A 20,314-nucleotide genomic window follows, 5' to 3' on the forward strand; every position below is an offset into this window, starting at 1 on the left:
TACTATATTATTTTAAATATAAATAATTATAGAATTTATAATATAATAAAAATATATTTATCAATAAATAACTAATACAATAATAATTAAATATTAAGTAATATTTTAATATTAAATTATGCCCAATCAGACCCGATCCTGAACTTTGCGGGGCCCTAGGCCAAAAAATAAATTGAGGCCCCATTATTTTTTTAAATATATTTAAAATCATCAAATATTTATTTAACAAATATTAAAAAAATACAAAAAATTATAAGTCAAGATTTAATACACAATCTAACAATTCATTGAAAATGAGTACGTTATAAGAATATTTCGAGATGCAAATCGTTGATGATATCATCGGAATTAATATTTTCTTGAAATTTTTTTTCGATCGATAAAATTGCAAGACCATTCAGGTATCATTCTCGTGACATTGAGAATCTCAAGTAGGTTTTTATCAACTTTAACGTTGAATAACTTCTTTTCACTAATGTCATCACCACCGAAAATTTGAGCAACTTCTAATTTTTTATCAATCAATTTTAATATTTTCTCTTATGACAAAAAATGGATATTATAATTACATTGAGTAAATTTTTACAAATACCGTTTTTTATTGGAGACCTTGCATGTTCTGCAATTAAAATATTACAAAACGTATAATTTTGAAAATTATATTTATGAAAATTAGAATTTAATTAAATATCTTGAAAAATCATATATGTTTTGCTAGTAGGACATTGCATTGTTGCAATACATGTCTAGCTTGTAAAATATATATATATATATATATATATATATATATATATTTTAGATTTATAAATGAAATAACACTATTTATAGTTTGCATAATGAATATGCTTTGTAAAAAAATTATATTTTGTTATATTTTGATGGTTGAACCTGCAAGGTTTTTTGAGTTCTCCAACAAAAAATGATTTACACACAATTTCGACAAAAAGATTTTGGGCCCCTCCTAAATTTGAGGCTTAGCCGTTGCTCCTCTCGCCTACCCTCGGAACCGGACATGATGTCCAATTTTTCCTCTCATGTTGATCTCTAATTTTTGATTAATCCTCGTGTGAACCGCTTAGGTCCTTGTTATGAGTAATGTGGTCACCAACAGTGGAAAAAGTATTTTTACCATTCAGCATAATCTAGCTAAGAGAGGTGTAGCACAGGGTGAGGTGGTTACAAAGCAATGTGGAGCATGCCCAATCTGATTACGACAGCTGGCACTCATCAGCTTTATATTCAGTACTGTTTAGCTATAAATAGAGTTGTAATGTTAGTTTCTTTTCCAAGTTAACATTCTCTGTTTTGTAACAAACTGTTTCCTGAGAGCTCAATACATACAGTTTTCTTTCTGATTACATCTGAATCTATCAAAGTGACAGTCCTGCTCCCGATTTATGCCCGAAAGGATTTATCTGCTGGATTTACCTAATAGCATGGTCTAACATATGGAGCTCTTCTTTCGATGGAGTTAACCGCGGTCATAGATTTAAACTTTCGTAAATAACCCGTTAAGGACCAGCGTCACCGGGTCGTAGGCTTAGGGAGTTAGGGTTCATGTTTACCCTTCTAGAACAATTATGAAAGATGGCGGCGGCGTTTAGCCATTGTACAGGAGCGAAGGACAGCAACGTGGCTCCTGATTCTCCTCTTTATACTCATTGTTTGACACAACTCCTCAAACCCATGTATGTGGTCTTTAGTACTTCTGTTAATCTGTTTGTGTGTGTGTGTGTGTGTATAATATATTGTATCTCCCACTGATCTTAGTAAAGAGAGTAGTTTAGAGTTGACTTGAAGTTGTCAAGTGAAGTGTTAATTCTTAGATGTGTACTATTTATCCCGACTTGGCTGAAAGTGACGATACGTGTTCAAGTGTTGATGTTCAATTTTTTGTATGTTAGGCCTAAATAAAGGATGAAGAAAATTGATTAATCCAGGTAATCGAGCTATAATTGATATGGTTGAAAGATGTTTGTGAGAGACTTTAGCCCGTTTGTCATAGTGCCCCCAAAATTGATATTCTTCAAGGTGTAGTACTTTTGTCGGTGCTTGTGAATAATGTAGCCCAACTAAGGTCTAAGCAACGACAAAGGTATTACACTTGAGGCATATCTGTTCGGGATTGATTCTGCTTCTTCCGGTGATCATCTACAGAATGGGGCAGGATACCCTCTCTGAGTAGAGAATGGATCAAACAGGGGCCATATGTTGCTTTTCCTAAAGGTCTTGTTACTGAAGGCCATATTTATGCTATCTTACTTGATTTTGTGCAATTAAAAACTATATTGATAATCGCAATCTTACTTCAAAATAGACATGGAATAAACTCTGTGACCTTGCTCAACACAAACCTTATGCAGTTTGGGCTCTTTCCGTCTTTCAAATTGCCTTCTTCCGTGGTTTTACAGGATGAAACTGAAATGACAGTCCATGTCCACTTAATGACCTCGGGTGACACTTTAGTGTAAATGCCATCTTTGCTAAGTACTCTCTTGTGATCTTTAAGGATTGTCTACTTCTTAATAACTCTATAGCCTAAAAAATTCACTATACAGGTAAGAATATCAGTCGATGCATGGTGGAGTGAACTATGACGCGAAATGGAAAGATGGACCGAAGTCACATAATGGTGTCATGCTATTTTGCTCTAGTTTAATCAGCCCTAAATATTGCCGTTTGTTTCATACCAGTTTAGAGCAATGTTTTATGAACTCTTATGTACATTCTCTAGGCGTACTGCTTAAGTAAGAATGCAAATATTAGTTTTTGGATTCAAATCTTCTGGACTGTTTACTTTGATGTTCGTATTATCTGAATTCTGGTGTATATTCTTTCCCAGTAACTTTTTGGTTAACTGTATTTGGTTGAGCATCTGTAACATCGCTTTTAACCAATCAGGTATCACCAAGTAGTTAAGTAAAAATAAACATTTGCTGATTAATTATTGGCTAATATAATATTCTTTCATTTTTTATTTTGCAGGTACCGGAGAAGAATATTGCTCAAAATCTCTGTAATCAACATCGAAGTCCAGCGAATTTGAGATGATGCTATGTTAGTATTTCCCTACCTACAGAAATATATCTTTGATTCTATTTATTTCAGTATCAATTTTCCTATTTGTTCAAGGTAAAATAATGTGTCATTTATTCCTCATATAATATTTAAATGATAATATATGTCCTTTTATGATAATTTTATATCGGTCCATATATATGTATGAATTTTATTGAAACTTTTCATTTAGTATTTTAAATAGAATAAACAACTGTTCTGTTAACAGAATAATAAATAGAGTGTATAACATGTTACAAAGGTTATTATGGTTCAAAAATTGGAATTTATTGGAAATTACAATAAATTTTTTAATTTAGATTTTTTTCATATGCGTTACAATTGTTTGTTGATGAAATTTCTGGTCCAATCTCAATATATAATACAGTACTTTCAATATTTCATCAACAAACTTAAATATATCAAATAAGAGGAATTATTTTTTCTTTATTTCATATTCATATGACAAACAGAGCACAAGAACTCAAGAAGGACAAATATAAGCAAACTACATAGATGGCCTTCATTCCCTCATGCTTGTCCATCACAATTCTATGTGTCAAGCTTCCTTAGTTTATGCTGCAGAACCAAACGACAAGTGAATATTATTATGAGCAGTTGGTTTCTATAAAATCATGTAACATGACTTTGTATGTGCAAGTTTGCAAAGGCCATCTGTTTCAAAATCTAAAAATTGAAAAACTTGCGAGTTGCAGTTGAAGTTGGGATCAGGAGAGAAGGAGACCGGAACGCCACATTTCTGAGGGATAGCAGCGACATTTGAAAGCTGGACACCATGGACTGCGGAAGAAGATTGCTTAAGGCAGTTGCACAACACTTTCCTATCTTGTGAGGTTTTAGCCATTGCATACACTCCTTTCACCGCGCTGCAACATCCAGGAGATGGCTGACCCACTGCACCTGTCGCATATGGGCTACACTGTGAAATCGATGCACCTAAATCTCCACAGCTCAGGGCCTCCCCTCGATCCACCATCAAATCAGCCACCATTCCAAGTACCATTATAAGGCAAGCAATTCTTAAAGATTTTGCCATTTCTCTAGTATATATGTCTTTGTTTATGCAAGACTTGTGAAAATGCTGAGGATGAATTTGCAACTAGACAATGCAGGTATTTATAGGCTTGTTTCGGATTTTTTTATTAAATTGCTTAGGACAGGAAAGTAGGCTGGATTTTATCCGTGCTATTATCTTCAGATATATGAAAAACACTTATCTTTTTGTTCAAATGGTCAAGACCAGAGCCGAGCATGGTTTCCGGTTAGACTTTGTTCATCAAGTTTCTTACTATTTCGAGGTAATATTACTTAATGCCAGACAGCATAAACTTAAAAGCTGGGGGTGGTGTTTGGTTGAGCAGTTGAGATATGAGAGGCGTGGAGTTTCAGTCTTGATTGTATACTACTATTAATCTAAGATCGCATCACTACAATGTCAATTTAGAACATAACATCTTGCAGTTGTTAGGAAGGAGTTTGACCGCATTTACAGGTATATTAGCAACATCATATGTTAGCTACTACTCCCTCCGTCCCCTTTTACATATCCATTTTGGTTTCTAGAAGTCAAATTGACCGATTTTTGACTAAACATTACAAAGTATATATTCATTATTTTAATAATCCGACAATTACATATTAAAATAGACTAAATATACTTTCTAATGATATAATAATAATTATTTTTTTAATTATATGATACGTGTAAATTTCGGTCAAAGTATAATCAATTTGACTAGTCAAAATTCAAAATGGACATGTAAAAAGGGACGGAGGGAGTATTTTGTAGATAACTATTCGAATGACACAAGTTTAATTTAATTTGTTAGTACTTTTTATTGGTATTCTCTTAAAATTTCCTTCTTTCTATTGACATAATTTAAACATCTAAGGTTCGATCCCATCAAACTACATATTAAATTTTAAAATATTAATTTTAAAAGATATACTTTATTGTAAAATCTTGACAATTACATTATACTTTATTTCAAAATTATTAAAAATAAACCATCAAAATTAGAATGTGCACACAAATTGTAAGTTAGTATTATATATTTCCAACTTTTCTATATTGTGGTCTTGCCCACAAATTTTGGTAAATGGAGGGGTTTTGATTTGAGGTGAAGTTGTCAAATGAAGTGTCATTTCTTAAATATGTATTATGTTATCTGGACTCGGCTATTTCCAGCATGGATATCACTTATGAGGATATGTATAGAAAAACACGGATATGTGTTTGACGTTTAAATTTTTTGTATAGTATGTTTTGGCCTAAATGAAGATCGGAAAAGGACAAATTGAACGAATGGTAATAATTGAGGTTTAACTTCCAAAGTTCATAGATGTTTTACCTAAGCCCGTTTGGTGTTATCGGAATAGATATTCCTCGTGGTGTAATACTTTTGTAGATGCTTAGGTAGGCTACATTATTCACACGCATCTATAAAAGTAATACACTGTAGGCATATTTGTTTGGATTGATTTTGCTTATTCTGGTGAACATCTTCATAATAGTGTAGAATACCTTTTCTGCTTTTCCATCTCTATCTCTCTCTGTATATATGATCCTACTCTAATAGAAACCAGTTAAATAGAAACTGTGTAAGAACCAATGCTATAATAAGAAATGGGAAGGGTTCTGGGTCTAAGGATGGACCCCGAGGTGGTCGGAGTAGGACCTAGAGGGACCAGGGTGGGCCTAGCGGGGTTCTCAGGCGTGTCTAGATATACCAAATCAAGTCACGGGATATCATATTTTAATCACATCTTCGTTTTATATAAATTAAGAAAAATTAGTCTTTAATTTGGTATATCTTCGGGTCAAATAATTGAATCAAGATCATATATATAAGGAAATTTTTTATGGACAACACTATTTTATTTGAAACCATATATGTCCTGCGAATATGCAATATTGTGCTTCCTTGCAAAATATTTATCAATATATTATTTGGTATAGATTTAAAATATTAATTTTACCATATTAAGATTCAAATTAATAACTTATAAATTGTTGTTATAATAGTGATGAATATAATATATTGAATGATTTAAGATTATAATCCCATTTCAGGTTCATAAACTTATGAGTTATCGTCTTTGATTTAGGATTTTTATGCCTAGTTATGAATATAATTTTTTTGATTTTCGATTTTTTTTTCTTATGTGTAACAATGTTTTAAAATATTTGAAATTTGTGAGAAAAAATATTAAATGAAAATGTTTGCAGGATGACAGTTTGTGTGAGATGTTGAGACTGGACCGGAAATTTCATGAACAAGCTCAAATATATCAAATAAGAGGAATTTTTTCATTTATTTCATATTCATATCATCACATGACAAACAGGGTACAAGAACTCAAGGACAGATATAAATAAATTACATAAATGGCCTTCAACCCGCCCTGCTTGTGCGTGATAAAAGTCAAGCTTCCTTTAGTTTATGCTGCAGAATCAAACAAAAAACTAATATTAGTATGCGCAGTTGGTTTGTATACAATCATGTAACATGACTAAGTATGTGCAAGTTTGCAACAGGCCATCAATTTCGAAATCTGAAAATTAAAAAACTTACGAATTGCAGTTGAAGTAAGGATCAGGAGAGAAGGAGACCGGAACGCCACATTTCTGAGGGATAGCAGCAACATTAGAAAGCTGGACACCGCGGACTGCAGAAGAAGATTGCTTAAGACAGTTGCACAATACTTTCCTATCTTGTGTGGTTTTAGCCATTGCATATACTCCTTTCACCGCGCTGCAACATCCAGGAGATGGCTGACCCACTGCACCTGTCGCATATGGGCTACACTGTGAAATCGATGCACCCAAATCTCCGCAGCTCAGGGCCTCCCCTCGTTCCACCATCAAGTTAATCGCCATTCCAAACACCATCACAAGGCAAGCAATTCTTGAAATCTTTGCCATTTCTCAGTTATAAATGTCTATGATTCTATAAGACTTGTGAGAAAGCTGAGGATGAATTTGCCACTAGACAATGATGCTATTTATAGGCTTGTTTCTGATTTTTTTTTATTTTATTTGCTTAGAACAGACGTATTGTATCTGCTATCTGCTGTGGATATATTGAATCGTTTCAAACACTTCTCTTTTTGTTCAAATGGTCAAGACCAGAGCAGGATGGTTTCTGGTTAGGCTTTGATCGACTTTCTTTCTATTTTGAGGTAAAGTTACTTATTGCTAGACAACATAAATTTATGAGCTGTGGATTTGTTTTTGGTTGAGCAGTGGAGATATATAATAGGCCTGGAGTTTTATCTATGATCACATCACTACAATGTCAATTTGGACCAGAACTTCTTGCAGTTTTTAGGAACAAGTTTGAGTGTTTGACATCATGCACTGGTGTATCCGTAGTATTACAATCCAACAGGAAACAACTGTTTATCAAATCAAACCATTTAAGATCCCTTCTTTTTTATATGAAAATTATAATATTTTATTAATTCGATATCCCTTCTTCTTTTTTTGAATTATATTGATTGGTTTTGTTCTTCCAATAATATTGATTGGACATACTAGAATATTTTTATTTAAAATTTTTAATATGTTGTAAATAAAATAAAACTCTAAAATAATAAAGTTAAATATAAATTTTTATGCTTCAATTCGCTAAAGTTTATTAACTATTTATATGTCAAGCAAAACTGGCAACTTGAAATACTGACACAAAAAATATATAAATCGATTCACATTTACCATACACAAATATAAAAATATACGAACATAAAATAAAATGACTAAATTTAAGTATCACATACTCCCTCTGTCCCATTTAATTGTATACGTTTCTTTTCAACTGCTCGACATGCATTTCAATGCTCTTATAAAATATAGTTCCGTGACTTATTTTTGCGATTTTCTTTTTCTGAATAAAAATATAACATCCAAACTTTAATTCAGAAAAAGAAAATTTTAAAAATAAATTACACAACTACATTTTACGGGAGCATTAAAGTCCGTGCTGCGTCCCCGTCTCCCAATGTATACTACTCAGGGGGACGGAGGGAGTATGTGTCTAGTCACTGCCAATTCGCGGATACATGACAAGTAAAAATGACTTGAATAATGAAATAATAAAATAATAAAGCTAATTACATAAGTGTCATCTTATCTTTTTATAATCATGATAATATTTTATTAATTTTCATCATTATTATATATAAGTATTAAAAATTAATTGAACACTTGTTATTTTTTTGTAATTTCATTATTAAATTCATGAGTATAATCGACTTTTTTAAAAATAATAAAATTAATTCAATAATAAAAAGTCATACGTCATCTACAAGAACAATCGAGTCGAACAAACATAAAACAGATCATATCGCTGATTAATTTAGTCTTTATAAAAACACAATCAATCGATTTGTTGAAATTGATATATACACGTATAACTTTCATCAAATCAATCGATTTGTTGAAACTGATATATACACGTATAGTCTTCATCAAAACCCGCTTGAGCTATCAATCGTAACTGCAATCTCATATAAATCTTTACCACCGAATCAATCCCTTGAAAATCTGACAGATCTAACGTCCTGGATATTGAATCACACCAAAACACACCAAAACACACATCAAACTCTCATAAGGTGTGAAAAAACAAAACCCAAATAAATTGAGAACAAAACTCATCCAAAAAATTTTTTATCAAACAACGATACAATCTTGAAAGATAAAAATCCTTACCGGAGGAGTATTATTGAAAAATAAGAAAAAAACAAAAAAAATAATTGATTTGGGGCTTTCTACCGGTGTGGAAAGCGGTAGAAAGCCCCTCACGACGGCTGAGGAAAGGGAAAAAGCTTGAGAGAGAGAGAGTATAATCGATTTTAATCAATTCATTTAAACTCGAGTGCACTACGATAAAATACAACTCCTCTCCTTTATTACAGAAACCGGGTTCGATCACAATTTTCAACTTGTTTCACTAATCCAACCGGTCAAATAAACTCGTATAAATACTCCCTCCGTTTCAAAATACATGTCTATTTTAGAACAAAAAAATTGTTTCAAAATATTTGTCCACTTCAACTTTCAATGTAAAGTTATATTTCCAAAATCAACTCTCCTTCACATATTTCAAATTTATATTTTCAAGACCAACCATATACCACACATTCGGTTCAATTAATGACTGATCACACCTCTTTTTTCTCAAAATCCATTTTTCTTAAACTATGTGATTTTTTTAAAATGGACATGTAATTCTATGTGATTTTTTTAAAACGGACATGTAATTTGAGACCGAGGGAGTATTAAATAATACTTCCGGCCAGATCCGAATTACAATTAACACCCATCCGTAGGGTTAGGGTTCATGTCTATACTTTGATAAGAAATATGGAAGATGACGGCGCGTTTAAGCATTGTATAGACCGAACCAGAACAACGTGGTACTCAACTCTCCTCTGTCTACTCATTACTTGATTGAAGTCTCTCGTACTTGTGTGTTTGTGTACATCTCTTAATGTTTAGATCTGTTGTAAACCCAAGTGGTTGCTTTATTTTAAGTTGAATTATTATATATCCCAACTTCACTTTATTGTGGCCTTGCTCACATATCCTGGTAAATGGAGTAGTCTTAGTTTGAGGTGAAGTTGTCAATTGAACTGTTATTTTTTAAATGTTTGATATGTTATTCGGACAGTCGAACTCGGCTAGAAGTGTCTAGCGTAGATATGTCGAGAAAGGGAACATATATACGTGTTCGAGTGTTTGATGTTTACAGTTTTTGCTTTTATCAGCCTAAATGAAGACTGACAATGGATGAATTGATGAATCGAGGTTTAGCTTTCATGGTTAGAGGATGTTTGTCATGGTGCTGCCGAAATAGATATTCCTCAAGGTGTAATACTTTTGTAGATGCTTGTGAATAATGTACTCCAACTGAGCATCTACAGAAGTATTACTCCTGAGGCATATCTCTTCGGGATTGATTCTGCCTCTTCCGGTGAATTGTACAGAATGGCTCAGGTATCCTATCTTCCCCTCTCTCTCCATATATATCCAGTGACTAGAAAATGGATCAAACAGGAGCCAGAGTATGGCTTTTCCTGATGATTTTGTTTAGCAGGATATAGATTACACTATTGCAGAAGTTCATTATTTTTCTATCTTGATTCTGTGCAATAAGAAATTGAATCGATGATTGCAACCTTAGTTACTAACAGAAGTTCATATTTTTTTAAATCTTGATTCTGTGCAATAAGAAATTGAATCGATGATTGCAATCTTAGTTACTAACAAAGAGTAAGTCTTTAATATAGAAGAAAGAGATTTAAGCTAGTGTGTATAATATTGACACAGAAAGGAAAATTCAATGAACACACATATATTAAAAAAGAGGGATCTTCTCGTTTATTTCATATTCATACAATGACTGATTAAAACTACATAAATGGCTTTTATCCCCTCCTGTAGCTTCTCCATGATGCATGTAAAGCTCCCTTTAGTTTATACTGCACAATGAAAACAAAATTTGTTATTATGCATGGTTTTTTATATAATTATATAACATGACTTTGTAACTGAAAGTTTGCAACAGGCCATAAATTTCGCAATCTGAAAATAGAAAAAACTTACGAATTGCAATTGAAGTTAGGATCGGGAGAGAAGGAGACCGGAACGCCACATTTCTGAGGGATAGCAGCGACATTCGAAAGCTGGACACCGCGGACTGCAGAAGAAGATTGCTTAAGGCAGTTGCACAATACTTTCCTATCTTGTGAGGTTTTAGCCATTGCATACACTCCTTTCACTGCGCTGCAACATCCAGGAGATGGCTGACCCACTGCACCTGTCGCATATGGGCTACACTGTGAAATTGATGCACCTAAATCTCCGCAGCTAAGGGCCTCCCCTCGTTCCACCATCAAATTAACCACCATTCCAAACACCATTATAAGGCAAGCAATTCTTGAAAACTTTGCCATTCTCAAGTATATATGTCTTTGTATATACAAGACTTGTGAGAATGCTGAGGATGAATTTGCAATTAGACAATGTAGGTATTTATAGGCTAGTTTCGGAATTTTTTATTACATTTGCTTAGGACGCCAAAGGCGACTGGATTTATCTGCTATTATTTTCGGATATATAAAACCATTGCAAACACTTATCTTATTGTTCAAATGGTCAAGGCCAGAGTAGGATGGTTTCCGGTTAGGCTTTGATCAACTTTCTTGCTATTCTGAGGTAAAATTACTTAATGCCAGACAGCATAAATTTAAAAGCTGGGGTTTTGGTTTTGGTTGAGCAGTTGAGATATAAGAGGTCTGGAGTCCCAGTCCTGTTTATATATTCTACGATTAGTCTATGATCCCATCACTGCAATGTCAATATAGAGGATAACATCTCGGAGTTTTTAGGAAGTAGTTTGACAGCATTTATTTTATTTTTGTGGATAACTATTGGCATGGCACGGGGTCATTTAATATTTTAATACTTTTTGCTGGTATTATTTTAATGATCCCCCTTTCTTCGATAAAATTATAATGTTAGAACTTAGAATATCTTGATTTGCAAATTAGTTTTGTTTGTCTAACAATTAGTATACCTATATTAATTAACATTTAAAGTTTTAAAATTATAAAATACAGTTTCAACTCCGTTTCAAATTAGTAGTTATTTTTTTTCCCTACTTAAATTGATTGAATCTGAGCTGAAATTTACTATTACAAACATTATATCAATAAAATATTAAAACTTGTATATAGACCGAGTTGGTGAACATTCGGAGAGTTTGGATGGTTGTCAGAGGTATGGGAACGATGGAGATGGGAATGGGGGTATGCGTAAGTGTAACCCAAGGGTGTGGATGGAATGTGGTTCTCATTCCACACAAAAAATTTGCTAACCCAAACATAATGTATTGATACGAGGTTCTGATTTTCGATTTTCGTTAACCAGACTCATTAATCATGAATCACCAGACAGCCCCTTAGGCGTATATGTTCGGGATTGATTCTTTTAACCAACCATCTGTCATCAAGTAGAAACAAACATTTGCTGATTGATTATTGTGTAATGTGTACAAATTATTTACATTTCAAGATGATAGCAAAGGATATCCTGAAAATTACACATTCAGATAATAATGTCAGAAATTTCAGATCATCGTTCCATCAGACGAGGATCATGATCGCATGTTAGCTTCTGAGTACAAGATAAAGTGCATGTTTGGACAATAGCACTTCTAGCTTTTCTCGATAAGAAGTCGGCTTCCATTTTTCTTCATACGTTTGTGTAAAAAACCAAGACCATTTATAAGAAGTTTAAGCTTAAAATGTTAACTTTTGTTTTAGAACTTCTACTTCTTTTCCAAACAGTTTAATCACTTATAAGTCTTAATTAACTTCTCATTTATAACCCACTTCTTTACTTTAAGCAAGAAAGAAACACTTTTTTAAATTTACCCGAACGACCCCAAAGTAAATCCTCCTCCGACCAACCCATCCATTTCTTTGTTTTCCTTTTTTTGATATTCCTCTTTCTATTATTTACAATTCAATATTGACTTAAACAGTAAATTTCTATAATATAAAAACTAATCCAGTCCCGGTTTCATTTACTTTTCACAATCTAACAGTAAAATATTAACAAGTCCCACTACCACATACAGTATACTTACACACTATACATTTTTTTAAATTCCGTGCTCAATCCATAAAAGATTGGAAGGGACGAAGGGAGTTTTTTAGGAGGTTGTGGCGTAAGAAACTTTAACTCACTACTAAAATTTACCCGAACACAAGTATTCAAGTAATAAAACATGAGGAATCAAATACAAATAATAGGAAAACTTCGATGCTTCTCCAAAATTGACACACCCAATCTCTCAGTTATCATAAATTACAACCAGAGCTTTTCAAGCAAAGATTCTTAAAAAAAAAATTCTCACCTTCTAGATTTACCAAGGAGTTGGCACACTTCATTAATAGCAAAAATGCAATTGCTAAACAAAAACCTCAAACTAACTTGTGTAGTGAAGGTCTTCTTTTGGTATCAATAATCAAGAAGCTACAATTTGCTGCGACAAGGTAAAAACCAGAGCTACCTTCTAAACATTCCTGAACTTTGAAGTGTTCTGCTGTACTCAGCAATGATTGGTGAGTTCTTTACTAGATCCCATACCTTGGCAGAATTCTTAAGCCAATCACGTTCAGAAAGAGTCCTTGAAAAAGATGGGGTATCCATCGATAAAATCTGGAGCAAATGAATTACCCCATTGTCAATTAATTCATAATTCAGGTAAAATATAAGTAATAACTACAAAATCACACAAACATGTATAGGTTCCAAATATGTATCCAGAGATGTAATATTACTCCCCAGTACCTACCAACTATATGACACACCTAGTCTTTGAATTTTGCATAGCTGATGAGCCATCTACATTGACACAAAGGGATGACTACTTTAAAACAGTTATATAGATACATAGGCATAATAGCTTATCAAGGAAATCCATTAGAGTCTGTTTCTCCCCTCCAACTATAAACATATGCATATGACACTTGTATATATACCCTTAAGTCTTAATGTATTTTCTCTTACAAATACCAGTATTAATATAAATTATCGGAAGACTGTCATAGTAGACATTTACTCCCTCAGTCCCATTAAATTGTATACATTTGGGACAAACGGCTCGGCATGCATTTAAGGCTCTTATAGTTCCATAAAAAAAAAAATTCTTCTGCATAAAAAATTACTAATATTTAAATTTTTATTCAGAAAATTTAAAATAAGTTATAAAACTATACTTCATTGGAGTATTAAAATGCGTGCCAAGCAATGCAAAAAAAAAAAAACTGTATAGAAATGGGTGGGACGGAGGGAGTAATATTTTATACATATATCTAATATGCGTTCCCATTTTCACATGGAGCACAAAGATGCCTAAACACACTCAGAGGCATACATACATACATACATACATACATACATACATACATACATACATACATACATACATACATATATATATATATATATATATATATAGAGAGAGAGAGAGAGAGAGAGAGAGAGACCTGATCTCTTATGTTCCACAACATTGTTGCATAGCTACTATATTGCGCCTTTGATGAACCATCTTTCCTCTGATACGGGAGTAAATATAGTTTCACTTCTGACTCTAAATCATATATCTGGCTTATAAGATTTTCAGAAGAATTGTTGGAATCTTTCACCGCATTTTGGTTTTTTGATCTCACAAATGAAGAGGAGGTAAAATATTGAGCAAGCCCTTTCTTTAGGTGCACCAGAGTATGAGGAGCAAGATCTTGATCAAGCAACCTAAAAGAATGAGAAACGATAAAGATTAACCCCTGCCATCGAGCTCACCTCTATCACCGAGTAAAAAAAAAAAAGATACAATAACAATGGAGTTATCTAATCAAAAGGCAGTCACATGTTAAGCCACATATTAAAGCAAACTCCAACGCTATGCTTGTACCATGGAATTAATTATCCCTCTGCAATTGAACCATTTGATATGTTTTGCACTATATTTTATGAACTAAAAAAAGAATCACTCCAACAACAAATGAACAAGAGAGCAAATAAAAATCTATCATTGGATTGTTTTAAAAGATCAAGTATATAACAAACTGATTCTCGGCAGCTTGCGATTATAATCCTCGCAAACAAACATACTTCCATTGTTTGGGATCATAACTTTCAGGTAATATAGATAGATTTAACCAAAGTAATAATCCTTTGACTCTACTCAGGAAGAATAAGGTTCATCGTGTACTTGTTTGCATTCCATTAGTGTCAGCCAAAAGATGAATCCAGGAAACATGACATGCACGATTAACAAATAGGTCATAAAGCAGCCATTGGGCATTTAAGAAGTGTTCTCTTTATAACTTCATTTAATTGATAAATTTCTGCAGCAGTAGGAAGAAAAGGATAAACACCAGCATTATTTTGCAATAAAACTACTTTCTTTATTTATTATTATTTTTTTTGCTAAATCAATTTGCAATACTTACTTTGCATGTACAAAAACTGGAGTAGCCACGTACTCTTCTCCACCATCCTGAATTCTATCTTTGCTCTCCTTGTCTGAAGCACCCAAATTGGAGCTCTGAGGGTATTGAAGTGTTAGGGAAGAGGGGTCTGGAATGCCATGCTTTAACAAGTCCACCTGCTCAGAAAAACATGGCAAAATGCGACAAATTGAATACTCGATATTCAATGTAGACACAAATACCAATCTAACAAAACATCAAGTTGCAATTAATCCAAGAATCTGAAAACAAAGTGCAAAAAATTGTCTCTATCACTATTTCCTCTAAATTGACATTAGGTATTAATCAGAGATTAGCCCTCCTAAAAATTAACTACGATAATTTAAAACAATGTAGAGACAATAGAATAGGGGGAGCACTTTTTTAATAATACAGTGAACAGAGATGTTGGATCAGATGGCTGCTCAAGTAATAAGGGTACATGATAACAGAAATATAAAGATGAATCGTTTACTAGTGGTCAAGGCATACTTAAGTGATTTCGGTAGTACCTGTCATGTTTGATGACTACATTAGAGCTTTTAAGGGCCAGGGGGCTACATTGTGCTTACAATAAAGTTTAACAATGAAGATTTGAACCAAAAAAAAAGGGGTAAAAAAAAATAATTAAAAAACGTAATATCATCCGTGACATTCAATTTTACGACTCTAAGTTGTACTTTGCTTGCACAATAAGGAAATGAAGGAATACTCGAATGTCATAATGAATTCGCACGGCCAGAAGGCGGCAGCTTCCTATCTTGTGTGACAACACTGTTTGGCCCTACTTTTGGGTCATTTTGTTACTAAAAACAGAGGACGGGAGAAGGGAACTCGGTATCAAAGATGACTTTGTGCCGAACCCGGTAAAAAACCATTTCAATAGTACAGTGCTGCAGTGCAACGAGGCCCAACCTCTTTTCTATTATAATTTATCTTTGGCTGGATATAAGATCACAAGGTAATAGCTATCTTAGGAAAATTTTTCCTACGAATTATTGTAGAAATATATGGGTAATGCTAAAGAGGTCACAATATACATAATAATTATATCCTTTATGGCTTTATAACAAAAATTTGCAAGGCAGTTGGAAGAAAACTTCCGATTTCCTCTCTAATCTACTCCTTACACAACTCACAAAAAAGTGTTGCTGTTTTAACACATTTGATAGAAATCTACAATAAAAGTAAAACCAAGTTGCATATAGGGGTTGGGTGCAAGAAGAATTATGATAACCATTTGACCTAAGATTTTAAGAAGTTTTAAATGTTGAACATGAGCATGGTACAAGTATAACCATCTTCTAAAGAAGTAGATCATCCGTGCTAAAAGAACAAATTACATAAGTGATAAGGATAAAGAAATACCGTTGACATCAAATTCCACATGTTCATATCATGAAGTCCATCTGAAACCACCACTACTATGTGACAAATGGATGTGAGAAAAACACCAAGCTAAAAGGATTCCTTGCAGCACCCAGGGAAATATAAACTAAGTAAGCATTCATTCTAGTTTCCGCAATTGTATGATTGCTCTAATATTCGAAGAAGACAATTTATGAAACTATCCCAAGTGTAGCTTGGTTAAATACATATTATGCAATGAGCATGGAATTACCTGTATACCCATCAATTCATGAGCTAGTTCAGCTGATAAAGATTCACCACCTAATACAGATATTGTTGATGAACCATCCGGTCTGATCATCTCAGCTAAAACGGAAGGACTATACACAGGCTGCAAAACAGAGAGTAGTGTAATATGTTAAAAAACTGGAAGGAGGTAAGAAAATACTATTCTTTACACTTGTGCACACACACACACAAAAAAATATTAAGTTCCTCTCCGCATCTTTATATGAAGGCCTGGGTAAAGAAAGTGAAATACAAGCTAATGCCACAGAATCTGCAACTAACCTTAGCCTCAGCACAGTACAAGAGATCCTGTGCCTTCATGTATTGAAACTAATTTCTACTGTAAATTATTGAGATCATCAATTTCTACACATATATTATCTCTTCACACACATATAAATAAGTACTCACAAAATACTAGAGCTTATCCTTATTCATTAATAATCTAGTGAAACAAATATGACAGTGCTGAGGAAAAATTATCAATTGACGAGACCTGAGTATCAAGAAGTATGATCCTTTCATTAGAAATTCTGGGTTCTATACCAACAGTACAATGCCTTGCGGATGCCTTTGTTTCTTCTGATTCTATTGCAAAAGGAGGCAGCATTCCTGCAAAATTCAAAAATCTGAGTGCCCAACACATCTTCCCACGAGTATCCTAGCTTCATGCTTTATTTAATTAAATCAGCAAGTAAAAACCATGAGCATGCATGCAACTGTTTCAAATATATAAAAAAAATATTTGACTTTGTTGATTAAATTTAGCTTATAAGAAAAGAAAGTTAAAACTAAGCAGGTGTGCACAAGGTCATACCATAGATACTTTAATATACTTAGATGAACACAATATACCTGGGGATGTTCCATCAAAGCCATACAGCTCATTCAAAATTGTAGACTTGCCCACTCCAGGAGGCCCAATTACCCCAACCACTGTGAAATCAGTATTATCGGTCAAAAACTGCAAAAGAAAAGTCCATTCCCAAGTTATCATACACCAATATGAAAATTTTAAAATAAAAACCAAAAACTTTACTAGTATATCAATTGTGTATCAGGATTGTACAGCAAAAACTTTTTATAAAAACTGTGCTCTGGGAAATAGCAATGGAAGTGCACTTCAAAATTATGGGTTGCCAAGCTGGGAGTTGTAAGAAAAAATGTAGCTCAAGAAACTAGGTGAGCATACTTCTTTCATTTTCATTCACTACATCAGTACTCCGGTAGACCAGTTCAGCTATAAGTGAACTTATCAAAAAACTCTCTAAATTTGAAATTATCTTTGCACATCTTTGTTATACATCGCTCTTCATAACAAATGAAGTTTTTAAAATCATTTGATGATTATTGATTCTTTCTTTTCTAGAACAACTATTGTTTCCGCTTGTACTGTTATTAAAAGCATGCATATGCGAGATGCGATGCAATGCACATCTGATGCAAGCGACAAGCTCGCTTTTATGTGCCTCGAGCGCTTGTGAGCAGTTCAAAAAGCGCAAGATGAGTTCGCATCTGTGAAGATGGATCATTTTTAAAGGAAATAAGTCAAAGGAAACCCTACACAGTACACACCCCTTATAGCAGCCAACACAGATAGATACAAACCAGACATACAAGAACGAGAGACAAATTCAACTCATCTTATTATATGATTCTTGCATATAGATACACATCTGGTATAGACTGATTTATATATACACACATTTCTTGTATATATACATACGATTTCAGGATGATGAATTGATGAGAAAGACTTTGTTGAGGATCCGTATTATATTATATTAGTGAAGGATATGATTTTATGAATCTTCATGATGAATAGGAAGAAGAATAATGGACAACCTTCGCATTCTTCGTTACTTTGACTATTGTTCTACTTTGGATCTATAGGATGATGAATTTGGTTGTTTTATTAATTAAATGTCTTCGTATCTATAAATTAACAACATTTACATTATATACCATTTATATAGGTATATTTATTTGTCTTCAATGTATCTGTGTGTTGCATGTTACGCTTATGCTCCATGGGAGCCCGGCCACTGGGAGTGGCTATAGATCATGCTGAACCTAAGTCAACAATTTTAACAAATAAGCATTCTTGTCTTTATGTTTCCAACTACTAATCGAGAATATGAACACATCACATACTACCAATCTTTAATAAAAGTTCCGTGCACATTTGAGGCTTTAGGTTTTGCACATTTTCCTAACCACTCTCTATCATAATTTGTCGAGCTAGCTTGACCTAATGTTTCTGAACACTAACCATAATCACCGGGTAAATCGTTCAAATGTTCAAAACCTAACAGTTTTCAAGCAAAAATTCATGTTGAGCATTGATTTTTAACATACACGCTAAAATATACATAGAATTGTAGAAAAATGTAAGATATGTATATAAAGTATATATGTATACATTTAAGTGCTGGAAATCAATGTAGGGAAAACAAGAATGCAGAACTCTTGTACTGAAGTTAAAAGCTAATCTAGGAGCATATAACTGGATGAATTTATACATACAGGAAAAGTTGTACACGGAGTATATATTAGGAATGAAGCAATTTCTTGGGAGCTTGAATGTGTGAACTAGACTTTAACAAACATAAGGAAATCAAAAGTTCCGATTCACAAAAACAAGATTCATTATATTTATCGTATTCACAGAGCAGAAAATTTCTAACAAATTGCGAGGGGGGAGAGAGAGAGAGAGGGAGAGGGAGAGGGAGAGAGAGAGAGAGGGGGGAGAGAGATAGAGAAAGAGAGAGAGAGAGTACAGAGAGAGAGAGAGAGGAAGAGAGAGAACATACAGGAAGAAAGCGATCGGCGTGAAAATCCCAAGAGGAATCGGAGATGAGATTGAGAGAACCGATGGGAGGAGTTCGAGAGCGAATAGAGTGTGAAGAAGTGGAGTCATCGTCGGCGCCGGAGCGATTATATTTAGCGGCGGAAGAAGTGACCAGAGCTGGTTTAGCTAGTAATATTTTAGGAGCAAGAGACGGCGTCGTATTTGAAGAAACTCCGCTGCTCCCTGCCATTTCGCCTTTTGCTTCTCTCTTCTCGGCTTTTACCTTCATTTCATTTGTACACCGTAAACTCACAGCCTATACCGCAAAACAATTAATTTTAGTTGGAAGAAAACAATCTATGATCACTATTCTAAAAATCTCTCATTTAATCGATTAATTCCTTGCAAGATTAGTCATCGATCCGATTTTTGAAATCCGATTAATCTTTATATATATTTCTTAATTGAAGTATATATGATAAATTATTAGAATTAAAATACTATATTATTTTAAATATGAGTAATTATAAAATTTATGAATATATTAAATAATCCCCTGCAAGATCGGTCATCGATCCGATTTTTGAAATCCGATTAATCTTTGTATATATTTCTTAATTGAAGTATATATGATAAATTATTAGAACTAAAATACTATATTATTTTAAATATGAGTAATTATAAAGTTTATGAATATAGTAAATATATTAGTTACTAAATAACTAATATAATAATAATTAAATATTAAATAATATTTTATTA

At 33.3% G+C, this 20,314-nt stretch overlaps 2 protein-coding genes and 1 long non-coding RNA gene across 4 annotated transcripts; 1 reads left to right on the forward strand and 2 right to left on the reverse strand.

Moving 5' to 3' along the window:
* Nucleotides 1-1,089: 1,089 nt before the first annotated feature.
* On the forward strand, nucleotides 1,090-11,222 carry LOC108211944 (uncharacterized). 2 transcript variants are annotated; one of them, XR_010290392.1, is made up of 6 exons: nucleotides 1,090-2,901; nucleotides 2,986-3,057; nucleotides 3,774-4,087; nucleotides 6,663-6,976; nucleotides 7,131-7,260; nucleotides 9,850-11,222. It is a non-coding gene; the product is annotated as an uncharacterized LOC108211944 (long non-coding RNA). The 2 variants fall into 2 exon arrangements; XR_010290391.1 differs by having other exon boundaries at nucleotides 1,090-1,688.
* LOC108211907 (non-specific lipid-transfer protein 1) lies at nucleotides 6,366-7,133 on the reverse strand. The gene is made up of 2 exons (XM_017383625.2): nucleotides 6,654-7,133; nucleotides 6,366-6,524 (listed from the first exon to the last, which is right to left on the reverse strand). Exons 1-2 carry the CDS (start codon nucleotides 7,001-7,003, stop codon nucleotides 6,515-6,517), a joined length of 360 nt encoding a protein of 119 aa, XP_017239114.1. The 5' UTR covers nucleotides 7,004-7,133; the 3' UTR covers nucleotides 6,366-6,514.
* A 1,638-nt stretch (nucleotides 11,223-12,860) lies between the features above and the next one.
* Nucleotides 12,861-19,863, reverse strand: LOC108211127 (uncharacterized). Its single transcript, XM_017382646.2, has 8 exons — nucleotides 19,575-19,863; nucleotides 17,617-17,725; nucleotides 17,258-17,373; nucleotides 16,745-16,864; nucleotides 16,492-16,581; nucleotides 15,106-15,260; nucleotides 14,140-14,404; nucleotides 12,861-13,309 (listed from the first exon to the last, which is right to left on the reverse strand). The coding sequence occupies exons 1-8, from the start codon at nucleotides 19,839-19,841 to the stop codon at nucleotides 13,157-13,159; spliced, it is 1,275 nt and encodes a 424-aa protein (XP_017238135.1). The 5' UTR covers nucleotides 19,842-19,863; the 3' UTR covers nucleotides 12,861-13,156.
* Nucleotides 19,864-20,314: the final 451 nt, after the last annotated feature.

The sequence above is a fragment of the Daucus carota genome, chromosome 3, assembly GCF_001625215.2.
Source record: "Daucus carota subsp. sativus chromosome 3, DH1 v3.0, whole genome shotgun sequence".
Taxonomy (NCBI): domain Eukaryota; kingdom Viridiplantae; phylum Streptophyta; class Magnoliopsida; order Apiales; family Apiaceae; genus Daucus; species Daucus carota.